The sequence below is a fragment of the Drosophila suzukii genome, chromosome 2L (genome assembly GCF_043229965.1).
Source record: "Drosophila suzukii chromosome 2L, CBGP_Dsuzu_IsoJpt1.0, whole genome shotgun sequence".
Lineage (NCBI taxonomy): Eukaryota > Metazoa > Arthropoda > Insecta > Diptera > Drosophilidae > Drosophila > Drosophila suzukii.
The window spans coordinates 3,436,283-3,448,819 of record NC_092080.1 but is presented as its reverse complement, the minus strand read 5'-3'; the positions used below and the strand labels follow the sequence as shown (position 1 = coordinate 3,448,819).

The following is a 12,537-nucleotide window of genomic DNA, read 5'->3' as shown; positions in this document are numbered from 1 at the left end:
CGCACACGCATAATCACACCCAAAACAAAAAACTTACCCATGCTTAACTCGAACCTGCGCATTCATGATGATGTACACCAGGTGCCACCTACCTGCATCCTACAAGTACAACTGCATACAGTAAGTGTATCTACCTGTTGGTGGGCTGTACTCCCAACCCCCTGCTGTCTAAACCGATCCTGTGTTCTGTGTGGGGTTTTCCACTAGACAAAAGCTGGTAGCGAGTTGCAAATGGCTGCCAGTCTCCAGGGTGGAGGACAGCAAGAGGTTGGAAACTACATGCCTATATGCCTAGAATGCCTTAAATCGGATCAATGGATTTTGGCAGGGCAAGCTTAAGCTAACAAATAAATGATTATCATAACCATGTCTTGTATATTTTCCATTTGTCATAATAGATTACTAATTTGTTATACCATTCTCTACCCATTTTAGCGAGGTCGGCCGGCTAACGTGTCCGCTCTGCACACAGCGAAACTGGCAGCAGATCGACAACGATCTGTGGCGTTTGGAGCAGTGGTTGCAGTTCGCCGAGAGCACCCAGAAGGCCCAGTCAGCTCCGCCCTCGAATATCGAGCTGCTGGAGGATGTCACCCAGGATCATCGCGAGTTCCTCTTGGATCTGGAGAGTCACAAGTCCATCATATCGTCCCTGAATGTGGTCGGTGATCACTTGGCCACGCACACCCTGGACACCGAAAAGGCCAGGCAACTGCGATCTCGTCTGGAGGCGGACAATGAGCGCTGGAACAATGTGTGCATCAATGCGACCAAATGGCAAGGTCTCCTCCAGACCGCCCTGATGGGCAACAGTGAGTTCCATCAGACCATCGATGAGCTGGTGAATTGGCTGCAGAGCACAGAGCAGAACATCAAGGCTTCCGAGCCCGTCGATCTCACCGAGGAGCGCTCCGTGCTGGAGGCCAAGTTTAAGAAGTTCAAGGATCTGCGAGCCGAACTGGAAAGATGCGAACCGCGAGTGGTGAGCCTACAGGATGCCGCCGATCAGCTTCTGCGTTCAGTTGAGGGCTCCGAGGAGCAGTCCCAACACACCTACGAGAGGTAAGGTGTCCAGTGGGCCAGTTCCGAGGGCGGAACGAAACGATTCGTGGGTGCCGCTTCAGCGTAGAGCAGAAATAAGGGATTCTACGAGGGGGAAAGGGTATTTAAGTTAGTTGGGCGGAAAATCAATTCTGTATTCTATGTAGTTTAAGATTCTATATTGATTTTATTCGATTAGTTTTGGAAATCTTTTTTTAGTGTATGGTAATAATTTATTTGGAATCCGTAATTTTGTAGACACCCATTAGTATTAGTTTTCTACCATTCACCTATGTGCTATTCTCCCATTTAAATTATAAATTATTTTGGCCTTTATTGCTTGCCTTTTAAACATTTAAAATATCCCCCCACATTTTGCACATTCCCCAAAATACTTTCGCAAACTTTTCTCCCGAAGTTGAAATTCCTCTTCCCTTCCAAATTATACTAAAACTATCCGTAAGGATAGATAAACCCTTTGGAACTTCCCCGAAACTAAACTTTCTAGACCCCCCACTCTTGGGTTTTATCTCGTAGATCGTATTTCAGCTTTACCTTCTCAACTATACAAAATCAATCATATGTTTTTGCCTCTACACATATTTTGTGTTGCCGTTTTTGTTGCGTATATTATTTTGTGTTGTATTTTTTGGTACTCAAAATTCTTTCGTCCGCCCATTCTAACCCTTCATCCAAACTTAACCGCCAAGAGCCTATGCAAATGTTTTAAATGATCCAGAACCCTTTCCAGATTGACCGATCTCCGACTGCGTCTCCAATCCCTGCGTCGTCTATCCGGAATCTATATCGTAAAACTGGGCGCCGTCCTGGGTTACGAAGGCGATAATCTTGGAGTGCCACTGCACATGTTGTCGAGTGAGGTAAGTCCAATCTTTCTTAATTATTCAATACCCTGGTTTCCCGTTTAAAAGAAAAATGGATTTGTCCTAAAAAATATTTGATTTTATTTGTTGATTTGTGAGCGCACCAGAAGTAAGTGAATCCAATTGGCAGTCGAACGAGAAAATATTTAAAAAACTTTACCCCCCTTATTATTTATATTATTTATAATTTATTTGTTTTTCTTTCTTTTTCTTTATGGCAAAACAATATAGCTTTTGGATAATACTACATTATCAACCTCTTCTATGCAGGCCGCCGCACCAAACACAGAAAATGCAAAGTAAATATCTATAGAAATTGATTTTAAGTTCTTGTTACACACATGCATCGTAGTTTGATATATACTTTTGTTTAAAGCAACTTGTGCACTATATAGTTGTGGTAAATGAAAAGCACTTGTAGTTTTTCCCTCAGTAAATGCATGATCTTGTAGTTATTTCAATGCCATTTTCTACATCAACTAATAGATCTATTTTTCGAACCCCTAGCAACACCGATGGCGATGCTGTCGATGGCGATGTCATCAATACCACGGTTCTGGCGCGCGGTGCTCGGTTCCTAGGCCGCGTTGCACGTGCCTCCCTGCCCATTCAGGCGCTCATGCTGCTGCTTTTAGGTGTGGCCACTCTGGTGCCCCACGGTGAGGACTACACCTGCATGTTCTCCAACACCTTCGCGCGCAGCCTGGAGCCCATGTTGTCGTACCCCCATGGACCACCGCCCACGTAAAGCTGTCGAGTTGCAATTGGATTAGTGCAATGAAACCATGAACAAGAACAAAAAACCCAAACCCCCTGAACCCTAACCATAGAACTGTATTGATCAGTACCCAAAAGATATAAAAAGATGCCTTTTGTAAGCTAAATTCCTGTAAGAAAATTCAAAAAAAAATATTTGCATTGAGTAATGAAATGGAAGTGTTGTAAATTTGTGTAGTTTATCACATTTTGTAATTGTATGTAATTTTGTAGAGATTCAATAGCTAGAGGCATTAATAAAACAACCAATTTGTATATAACCTACTGAACAGACTCGACAAGCCGAACACATGAAACACATGAAAGAAAAAGAATAAACTAACTATTCAAGCTAACGACAAGTAACGAAACAAAACTTTTGTAAAACGATATATACATTATACATATATATTTGCACAGCAAACAATTTATATATTCATATATAATCCCAAGATATATGATCCCAAGAAATCTATAGAGAACCCAAACATTTTGTATATAAAAATAACTAAGCTAAAACGAAAATCAAAATACGCACACGAAAATTTTACTCATCACCGCACGTTTTCCTATAAGAGAGATCTATGGCAGCACGGAGTTGTGATTGGAGGTCCTGCAGATTTCGTGGAACATTTCTGCAGGAACGAAGCCCAAGTCCCTGCTGCCATCGATGGGCTAGAGAGGTCGACGAAACCCAAGACAAATCATGACCCACATAGACCAATCGCCTGGAGAACTACTTGGTTACCAAGGCACCTAGTTCCCTGCTCGTCTTTCTCCCAATTTCAAGGCGATGCAGTGCACAAGATGCATTGGCTACCTTTTAGACTCTGGCCCTTAAAGTCCCCTTGCCAAAGGATAATTCCACCCAAGGCCAAGCTCTCTCCCACGGCCAAAGGTTGGGAAGGAGAAACTGCAGTGCGCCAGCCACAGGACACTGTGTTCACCTCCGATCCTTAAACTCCAACCCGGCATCAGGGGGCTAGACATTTCAAAGCATTCCTGATATTCATTTCCAAATTACCCATAGACATTGACCATCCTAGCCTGCTCTCACCCAAAAAAATGGGAAAACGTGCGTGCCACGAGCATTGAACAAAACGAAGCAAGTGTCCTATGCCGGTGCTAAACCAACCAACAAATTTTCTATGTAAAGAAAAAATGTAAAATGCGTATACAAAAAATGAAATTAAATTCATAAAACAAAAGATTAACTCTTTGAAAAAAAATCGTAAAAATGCAATTTGCAAATAGACAAGCGACGTAAGTCCATCCAGTAATAAATTACCTATTTTGTTGTTAATATTTTTTGATAAACCTAATTCTATTTGCCTTATACTTACCCAACTTGTTTATTACAACTATTTTTTATTATTTAAAGCTTGAGCAATTATTGAGAAAATACATACATTTATTTATTAGACCTATACGATTTATTACGTATTAAATTAAGTATGATTTAAATGTTAAATTTGTGTACTTTGCTGCTTCTATCTGGTTATAAAATAATGAGCCGTTATCAAGTTAATATAATTTATGTAGCATTTTAAGATTTCCTTTCTTGTGAACAACTGTACCTTTATATGCATTATGATTATTAAACAAAAAAATAAAAATAAAAGTAAGGCGTTTTTATGGGGAATAAAGTATTAAAGGAGATAAAGTGCAACTGGAATAAGTCCCCACTTCCAGATGATAATTATTACAAATGAAGTTAATAAATCGTACCATGAGAATCCGATGGCATTCAAACCAGAGCGCTTTCTTGAGATCAATAGGGGTATGAAAAAGTGTCGAGACCGGGGTTTCCTCTGGTGGAAATCTTACGAATCTTTAAGATAAGGGTTATTCGGATAATCAATATATGATGACGCAGGACGAGCATTTGTGGGAGTGCTGCAATTGCCATATACTCGCAAAAACAAGTGGAGGATCCACATTTTTAATAAGGTTGAAAAAAATATAATGTTTCGAGCGCAAATATGATAGCAAAAACTTTCAATTGTTTAAAAAAAATACCGGCTTTTTGGTATTTTTGGTCAGCAACAAAAAAAAGTGCACTTACAAAAAAAAATGTTGCGCAACAATGCTGCGGAACAAAAATATGTTGTGCAACAAGTTGCTATACACGTTTGGCGTGACGTCATTACGTTAATGCAACACGTAACGTAGGCGTGTCAAACATTTGCTTTTCTTCTTTAACAAACAAAGTTATTTCTTTAAAGATTATTTCTAAAAATTCTGTTTATACATTAATAAAGCTTAGTTATAAATACTAAAAATAGGAGAATGTTGGTATAAGTATGTCATAGAAATCTTTAGTATTTTGAATTTTCAAATATAAAAATCTCTTTAATTTAAGCCAAAATTACAAGGTTTAATTTATAATTCACATTGTTCACATTTTTTATTAAATTGCTTTTTTACCAACCCAAACAGTTAAAACAGTTCATACAGTGCAGGGTACCTATTAATTGATTTCAATTCACGTTCAATTAACGCTGATAGTCGGTTCGGTTCAGTTAGTTTCCGTCTGCCCTATAGATCGGATGTGCCATGTGCCCGATCTGCTGTACGTTGCTGTTTATAGCAGGGTTTTTAACCCTGGTATACGTATTCCTCACCTGGAATTTCGACTATTGGAGGAAGCGAGGCATCCAGACAGCCAGCTCATGGCCATTCGTGGGCAGTTTTCCCAGCATTTTCACCAAGAAGCGGAACGTTGCCTACGACATCGATGAAATATATCAGTATGTGCGGTGAGATTAAGTGTTTTCGATTATACTTTTTGTTTAACTCGTAGGCAGTACAAAGATACGGACAAAATAGTTGGTGTGTTTACCACACGAAGTCCCCAGCTGCTGGTTATGTGTCCGGAATTTATAAACAAAATTTACGCCGGCGATTTCCGTTGCTTCCATGACAATGAAAGGGCGAATTCTGTAAGTGGATACAGATTAGAGGAGGGAACTTTAATCTATTAAAGTTTTACAATAGGTGGACAAAACTGTGGATAAGATTCTGGGAAACAATCCATTTGTCCTAAAAGGTGATGAATGGAAGGAGAGGAGGGCGGAGATCACACCAGGATTATCGCCCAATCGAGTAAGGTTATGATTAGGTTATGATTTAAATGGATTCAACTTTATCCGATCAAATACCCCACTTCCTAGGTCAAGGCCGTCTATCCAGTGTCACAGAGTGTGTGCAAAAAGTTTGTGGACTATATAAGGCGGCAGCAAAGGATGGCCTCCTCTCAGGGATTGGATGCAATGGAACTGTCCCTTTGCTTCACCACCGAAGTGGTTTCCGATAGTGTCCTGGGAATCTCCGCGCAGAGTTTCACGGACAACCCAACTCCTCTAGTGGGAATGATCCAGCGAGTGTTCAACTCATCCTTTGGGTTCATCCTCTACAGCGTTTTAGTCAATCTTTGGCCACCAATTCGGAGGTTCTACAGCGTTCCCTTTTTCACCAAGGAAGCAGAGGACTTCTTCTTCGACATCATGAGGCGGTGTATTAAGTTGAGACAGGAAAAACCGGAACAGCAGCGAGATGATTTCCTCAACTATATGCTGCACTTGCAGGAGAAAAAGGGTCTGGATGCGGCTGAACTTACTGCCCATACAATGACCTTTCTCACTGATGGATTCGAGACCACAGCTCTGGTTCTGTCACATACCCTATTAATGCTGGGTCGTAATCCCGAGGAGCAGCAAAAGGTACGGGAGGAGATTGGCAGTGAGGATCTGACCTTCGAGCAGTTGACCGAACTGCCCTATCTAGAAGCCTGCATTCATGGTAAGATATTCCTAATTAAATGGTATCTAATAGATAACCACATATTATTTTTTGCAGAAACTTTGCGTTTATTTTCACCACAAGTGGCTTCACGAAAACTGGTAACCGAACCCTACGACTTTGTAAACAAGAATGGGGTTACTCTAAGAGTGAATCCCGGAGATGTGATCATTATCCCGGTGAAAGCACTGCACCACGATCCACAGTATTACGAGAATCCACAAGAATTTAAGCCAGAGCGATTCCTTGAGACAAACGGTGGTGTAAAAAAGTACCGGGATCAGGGGGTATATCTTCCTTTTGGCAATGGACCGCGTATATGTCCAGGTTGGTACCCTTATTAAAGGAAAAATGAGAAAAGTATAAAACCTATCTTTCCGTTTTAGGCATTCGATTTGCACTGACCCAACTTAAGGCAGCTTTGGTGGAAATCGTACGAAACTTCGATATCCATGTTAATCCCAAGACCCGTTCGGATGATCAGATAGATGATACCTTCTTTATGGCCACTTTGAAAGGCGGCATTTGGTTAGACTTTAAAGAGCGATAATAAAAGACCTAAAAAATTAAGTTCCTTATTTGCCCTAACTAACATTGCTTATAATTTAATACGTCAAGAAAAAAATTCACAATCTTTCCATTAAGCACCTTTATTGCTACTACTTCAAGTTTCGTTTTTTGGGTGCATGATAAATCGAAAATATAATCATTTTTCAGGGTGAACCTGCTTCAAAAATTCAAATGATTAAAAAAGCTTGACTTATTTCCCACGAGTGGGTGATAAAGATACGAAGTCCTTCAAATTTCACAACATTTCATGAAATTACATTACCTGCCTGTAGCTTTCTAACATTTTGCTATCATCGCAACTTAAAAAGCTGATAAGTTGTTATACTGTATTAGCTTATACTCGCCAAGCGATTTCATAAATAAATGTTTGTATGACGATTTATGTTCTAAAACATTTTGTTATCAGAGAAACCATATTGTTTAAAAACATATTTATCGCCATTAGTTTGTGACCTATAAATATATATTTGTTGGCCCTTGATCTTGATAACTAAATCAGGTCTTATCGCAGAGTGAGAACCAGTGCTATTTATAAAAATCATAAATATAAATGTGGTGGTCTGGGCAATTTGATCAATTTGTTTACTGGGTGATTCCATCTGGTTCCCATTGGCCATCCACTTGACTGATATCAAGTTCAATTGAAACGACAGAGGTTGCCCAATTGAGTCTCAGTTTGATTCCATCCGCGATCGCGAGCGGTTGTGCCATGTGTCCCATTTCGACGGCTCTGTTCGTCATAGCGGCCTTTCTGGCCTTGATCTATATCTTTCTGACCTGGAACTTTAACTACTGGAAGAAGCGTGGCATACCATCTGCGAAGTCATGGCCTTTTGTGGGCAGCTTTCCCAGCATTTTCACCCAGAAGCGCAACGTGGTCTACGACATCGATGAAATCTACGAGTAAGTAAATAGTAGATAGTAAACCTAATTAACTTTTTACTGATTGCATTTCTTTCAGGCAGTACAAAAACACTGATAGCATCGTGGGGGTGTTCCAGACTAGAATGCCACAACTCTTGATCACAAGTCCGGAATATGCGCACCAGATATTGGTTAATGACTTCCGAAGTTTCCATGATAATGAAATGTCTAAGTTTGTAAGTAGTAATGAAAAATGTAGTATCTTAAGAGCATAGGTTATATTATTTTCCCAACAGACCAGCAAAAAGGCGGACAAAATCCTGGCTAACAATCCATTCATTTTGACCGGTGAGTCCTGGAAGGAAAGACGGGCGGAGGTTACACCCGGACTTTCGGCCAATCGGGTAAGTTTAGGTTTTTTCTTATGAGTATAGCCACTTATTGCTTCGACTACACCCAAGGTCAAAGCTTCCTACCCGGTCTCCCAACGCGTTTGCAAAAAATTTGCCGAATATTTGAAAAAGCAACAAAAGATGGCCCCCTCGGATGGTCTGAATGCCAAGGAAGTGTGTTTGCACTATACCACCGAAGTGGTTTCCGATTGTGTTCTGGGTATTTCCGCCCAGAGTTTCACAGATAATCCCACACCCCTGGTGGGAATGATCAAGCGGGTCTTTGAGCAGTCCTTTGGATTCATATTCTACACAGTGGTGGCCAATCTCTGGCCACCAATTCGGAACTTCTACAGCGTCAGCCTTTTCGCCAAGGAGGTGGAGGAGTTCTTCTACGATATTATGAGGAAGTGCATCCAAATGAGGCGGGAGAATCCAGGACAACAGCGAGACGACTTCCTCAACTACATGCTGCAATTGCAAGAGAAGAAGGGATTGGACGCTGTGGAGTTGACCTCACATACCATGACTTTCCTTACGGACGGATTTGAGACCACGGCTCAGGTTCTAACCCATGCTCTTCTCCTACTGGGACGTAATCCTGAGGAGCAAAGAAAGTTGAGGGAGGAAGTCGGCACTGCCGCGCTGTCCTTTGAACAGTTGAGCGAACTGCCCTTCATTGAGGCCTGCATTCATGGTGAGTTAGTACTTCAGGAATAACAACCTATAAACTTACAAGGAGGTTACTTAATATTCCAGAAACTCTACGACTTTTCTCTCCTCTAATGGCTGCCCGCAAGGTGGTAACTGAGCCCTACGAGTTTGTAAACAAAAATGGAGTGAGCGTTAAGGTTTATCCCGGTGATGTGGTCATCATTCCAGTTAATGCCCTGCACTACGATCCCCAGTACTATGAAGATCCGCAGTCATTTAAGCCCCAGCGATTCCTGGAGGTCAATGGTGGAGCCAAGAAGTACAGGGATCAGGGTGTCTACTTAGGTTTTGGCGATGGACCACGTATTTGTCCTGGTAAGCTAGGATAACCTAGCCTAAAGGAAAATGGTATCCATAAAAAATCATTGTCTTATTTCAGGCATGCGTTTTGCACTCACCCAACTTAAGGCCGCCCTGGTGGAAATCGTGCGAAACTTTGACATTAAGGTTAACCCCAAAACCCGCCAGGATAATCAGTTCGATGATACCTACTTCATGGCTGCTTTGAAAGGGGGCGTTTGGCTGGACTTTGTGGATCGCAATTAGACCATATCATACCTCATATCTGCTTTTATATTATACAGATGCCACAAATTATTATTTAATATAGTTTGTACAGCTGCAATAATTTTATATTTATCAACACTTTTAATACTTTAATTTAGTAACCAGATAAAGACCACACTTTCAGTCCCGACTAAGTGCCAGTTGGACTAGGGGCAGCACCTTGATGGAGGACAAATCTGCCAGAATGGCTTCGATGCTGTCCAGGGAGGCCACCTGCATGATGCTCTCCTTTCTGAAACTCAGGATGATGATGGCGAATAGGGGGAGGATTTCCAAGCTATCGAAGCCAAGGATCTGGAAAGGAAAGATAGGAGATATATACCAAGACTGGTCATATATTACAGAGGTATACTTACCAGATCCCAGAGAACCAAAAGTTGGTCAGGAGGTAAGTGTCCGGAGAAAGCGCGCATAAGCCATTTGAAGACGACTCTTAGCCTGTAGGGATATATTAGATATATGAGGTTAGCTATCTAGAGCATCCCCAAACCCAACTTACGGCTGGATCTGAAGTTCCCTAAAATGAGACCACAACTGCGGTTCGTAGGTCTGCAGAAGCTTCTCGAATAGCAGACACAGACTGACAATCCCCTGCGGATGCGTATTGATCGTGGTCAGGCGATGGCAGTAGCGGATGTAGAAGGCCCGGAAGGTATAGTACAGATTCACCGGCGAGTCGTACAGATAGCAGAAGGGGGCGGCGAACATGCAGATGCCGTGGAAGGGCACCACGCCCGAGGGCGGACCCTCGTACGTCTTGCCCTTCACCGGAAACGCCTCGTACTCCACGCAGCCGCCGATATCCGTGTCCCTCGAGAAGCAGAGCAGCACCTGGTAGAGCACGTCCTCGAACACAAAGTACTGGTCGTCGTTGGAGGCCGTCAGCTGGATGTCCTTGAAGACCAGCTTGTCCACGATGTGATCGGTGGTCCAGACTGCATTGCGCAGCTTCTGCCAATAATCAATGTCCTATGGGAGGTTATATATCAATGGGTTATCTTTCTATCTGTATCAAGTAAGAGGAATAATTGGTTATATTACATAGTCGTGCAATTTGCTATCCAGGACAGAGGCCCAAAGTGCCCCTCTATAAGGAGCTGGGGTGCAACCCTTTTTCAGGAACTGCTGGCACATGGGTGCATGTCTCCCCTCCAAAATCCTCTGACACTGAACCGTGAGATCGGGCACTCCCAAATAGCTATCACTTCGTAGGAGATCCGCATAATGGGCACGCAGTTCAAACAAATTCTTCACGGGTAAAGCTATATGAGAAAACTCCCACTGGGGGATTTGGCTGTTAAGAAAAATAATGTATTTTATTGTTTAATCTTGCAAAAGGTCTAAACCAAAGCTCACTCTGTATTTTCGGTGGTTTTGGCGGGTCCTTTTAGAGAGAGCAGGACCTCCAGAAGATCCTTTGGTGCATAAACTGGTCTGTAGTTGGCCAGATCTGGGAATTTCGAGGTAATAAGATGTTAGATTCCTAATAACCGAAGTAACCCACCCATATTATAGTTGCTCAGTTCATTCCACTTGGCCATGAAGTCCTCTCGATCGGCACTGATCCTCGGTTGTCCATGCAGAGGGACCTTTAGCTCCGTGCACATGGCATTCAAACTCTTTCTAACCCTTCGATCCCAAAGAACACCGGCCCTTTTTAAATAGCCCAATGGATCACTAACGGTGGGTTTCTGTGAGAAAAATAGAAAGAGTATAATGGGAAAAAAAAGGATAGATTAAAATTCATTACTAGAGTCCATAAAGTTAACGAGCTTGTAGAATGCTCGATAGTTTTGCCACTTTGGGAAGTCTTGGATTGAACAAACATTTTATAACTCTTATTTTATTGTAAGCATAAGACATTGAAAAATATAACATGAACTAGTTTTTGGTAAAACAAAGATCGAGGGAATGATGGGAATTGAAAAGAACACCTTACAAAGGTGATGTGCTGGTTGAAAGGAGGTTAAATTATTTTTAAAGGACTTTTATAATATTAATTTGTTTTCTCGTCCACATGTTAAAATAAAAATGGGTAAGACCATAAAAATGTATGAATATTTCGAGATTAAAATGAACTTTTAAATTATGGAAAAGAAAAAGGTCTTTAGTTTAGTAAGGAAGCCTTTTTCGAAAACCATTCCTATCTAATTTATTGAATCTATGAATTTGTACCCACCGCTGCCTGTTTGTTGGCAAGGGCTTTGTCGTCGGGCTTGGCCAACCTACTCCTGACCAAATTGTAGACAATGTTCCGGATCTCCGTCTCCAAGCCAGCGCTCTTGATGGCATCCTCCAGGGTGTTGCGCATGTCGTGGGTGTCCACGCTGGGATTGCAGACCAACTTCTGCAGCTCCTTGTAGATGGGCTCGTAGCTCTTGGTGTTCTTGATGGCCGCGATGACCTTGGCGGTCATGTGATGGATGCTGGCATCCTGCAGCTCCTCCATGGCGATCCTCCGTCGACCGTTCTGTGTAGCTCTCCACTGCTAACTAACTACCAACTTACTATTCACAGCGTTCTGATTAGCCCCAAGTTGGGCGCTTCCAGCACAGTCGTTTGACTTTTTATCGATCAAACTCCGTCGCCTGTTTTGATTTGGAGTCTGTCGTCGCTTCTTGGCGACGGAATGCAAACACTTGTTTGCCTGCTAGTTTCACGTTAGTTTCGTTTAGTTTAGCTCAGTTTCGTTTCATTCGCCGCCCCTCGCAACCGACGAAATTCCATTATGTTTCGTTTCAAATGAAAAGCCAAAGGCGCGTGAAATTGCTTTCCATACACTTTTATTTTCATGCACACACACAACATTTTCTTTTTCTTGGCATCTGTCACCTGGCCAAACGAGTTGTTGACATGGCTGCCGGTGAGGCTCCTCCTGTTGATTGCAAAGGTGGGCCAAAGTGTGTGTGCCGAAGGTATTTCACTTGAAAATTAAGATTGGGCACAAA

At 42.0% G+C, this 12,537-nt stretch overlaps 3 protein-coding genes across 24 annotated transcripts in view; 2 read left to right on the top strand and 1 right to left on the bottom strand.

The window, feature by feature from the left end:
• The window catches only part of Msp300 (Muscle-specific protein 300 kDa), a 108,991-nt gene extending 104,689 nt beyond the window's left edge, over window positions 1-4,302 (top strand). For 12 of the 22 annotated variants that reach the window (XM_070999586.1, XM_070999587.1, XM_070999594.1 and 9 more), the window contains 5 exons: window positions 82-120; window positions 436-1,062; window positions 1,781-1,922; window positions 2,157-2,224; window positions 2,433-4,302. In XM_070999586.1, coding sequence (XP_070855687.1) covers window positions 82-120; window positions 436-1,062; window positions 1,781-1,922; window positions 2,157-2,224; window positions 2,433-2,673 — 1,117 coding nt within the window. In that variant the 3' untranslated portion in view covers window positions 2,674-4,302. The remainder of the gene's footprint in view (window positions 1-81; window positions 121-435; window positions 1,063-1,780; window positions 1,923-2,156; window positions 2,225-2,432) is intronic. The other 10 variants (XM_070999589.1, XM_070999588.1, XM_070999580.1 and 7 more) reach the window with 5 other exon arrangements.
• Window positions 4,303-5,190: 888 nt separating this feature from the next.
• On the top strand, window positions 5,191-9,574 carry LOC108005242 (uncharacterized). The gene is made up of 12 exons (XM_065864371.2): window positions 5,191-5,431; window positions 5,485-5,623; window positions 5,679-5,786; window positions 5,855-6,482; window positions 6,540-6,809; window positions 6,869-7,030; window positions 7,682-7,955; window positions 8,014-8,152; window positions 8,213-8,320; window positions 8,378-9,005; window positions 9,068-9,337; window positions 9,402-9,574. The coding sequence occupies exons 1-12, from the start codon at window positions 5,238-5,240 to the stop codon at window positions 9,566-9,568; spliced, it is 3,087 nt and encodes a 1,028-aa protein (XP_065720443.2). The 5' UTR covers window positions 5,191-5,237; the 3' UTR covers window positions 9,569-9,574.
• Window positions 9,575-9,614: 40 nt separating this feature from the next.
• Window positions 9,615-12,367, bottom strand: LOC108014949 (TBC1 domain family member 19). Its single transcript, XM_017081173.4, has 7 exons — window positions 11,769-12,367; window positions 11,094-11,280; window positions 10,946-11,039; window positions 10,631-10,883; window positions 10,089-10,558; window positions 9,946-10,027; window positions 9,615-9,883 (listed from the first exon to the last, which is right to left on the bottom strand). The coding sequence occupies exons 1-7, from the start codon at window positions 12,036-12,038 to the stop codon at window positions 9,710-9,712; spliced, it is 1,530 nt and encodes a 509-aa protein (XP_016936662.2). The 5' UTR covers window positions 12,039-12,367; the 3' UTR covers window positions 9,615-9,709.
• Window positions 12,368-12,537: the final 170 nt, after the last annotated feature.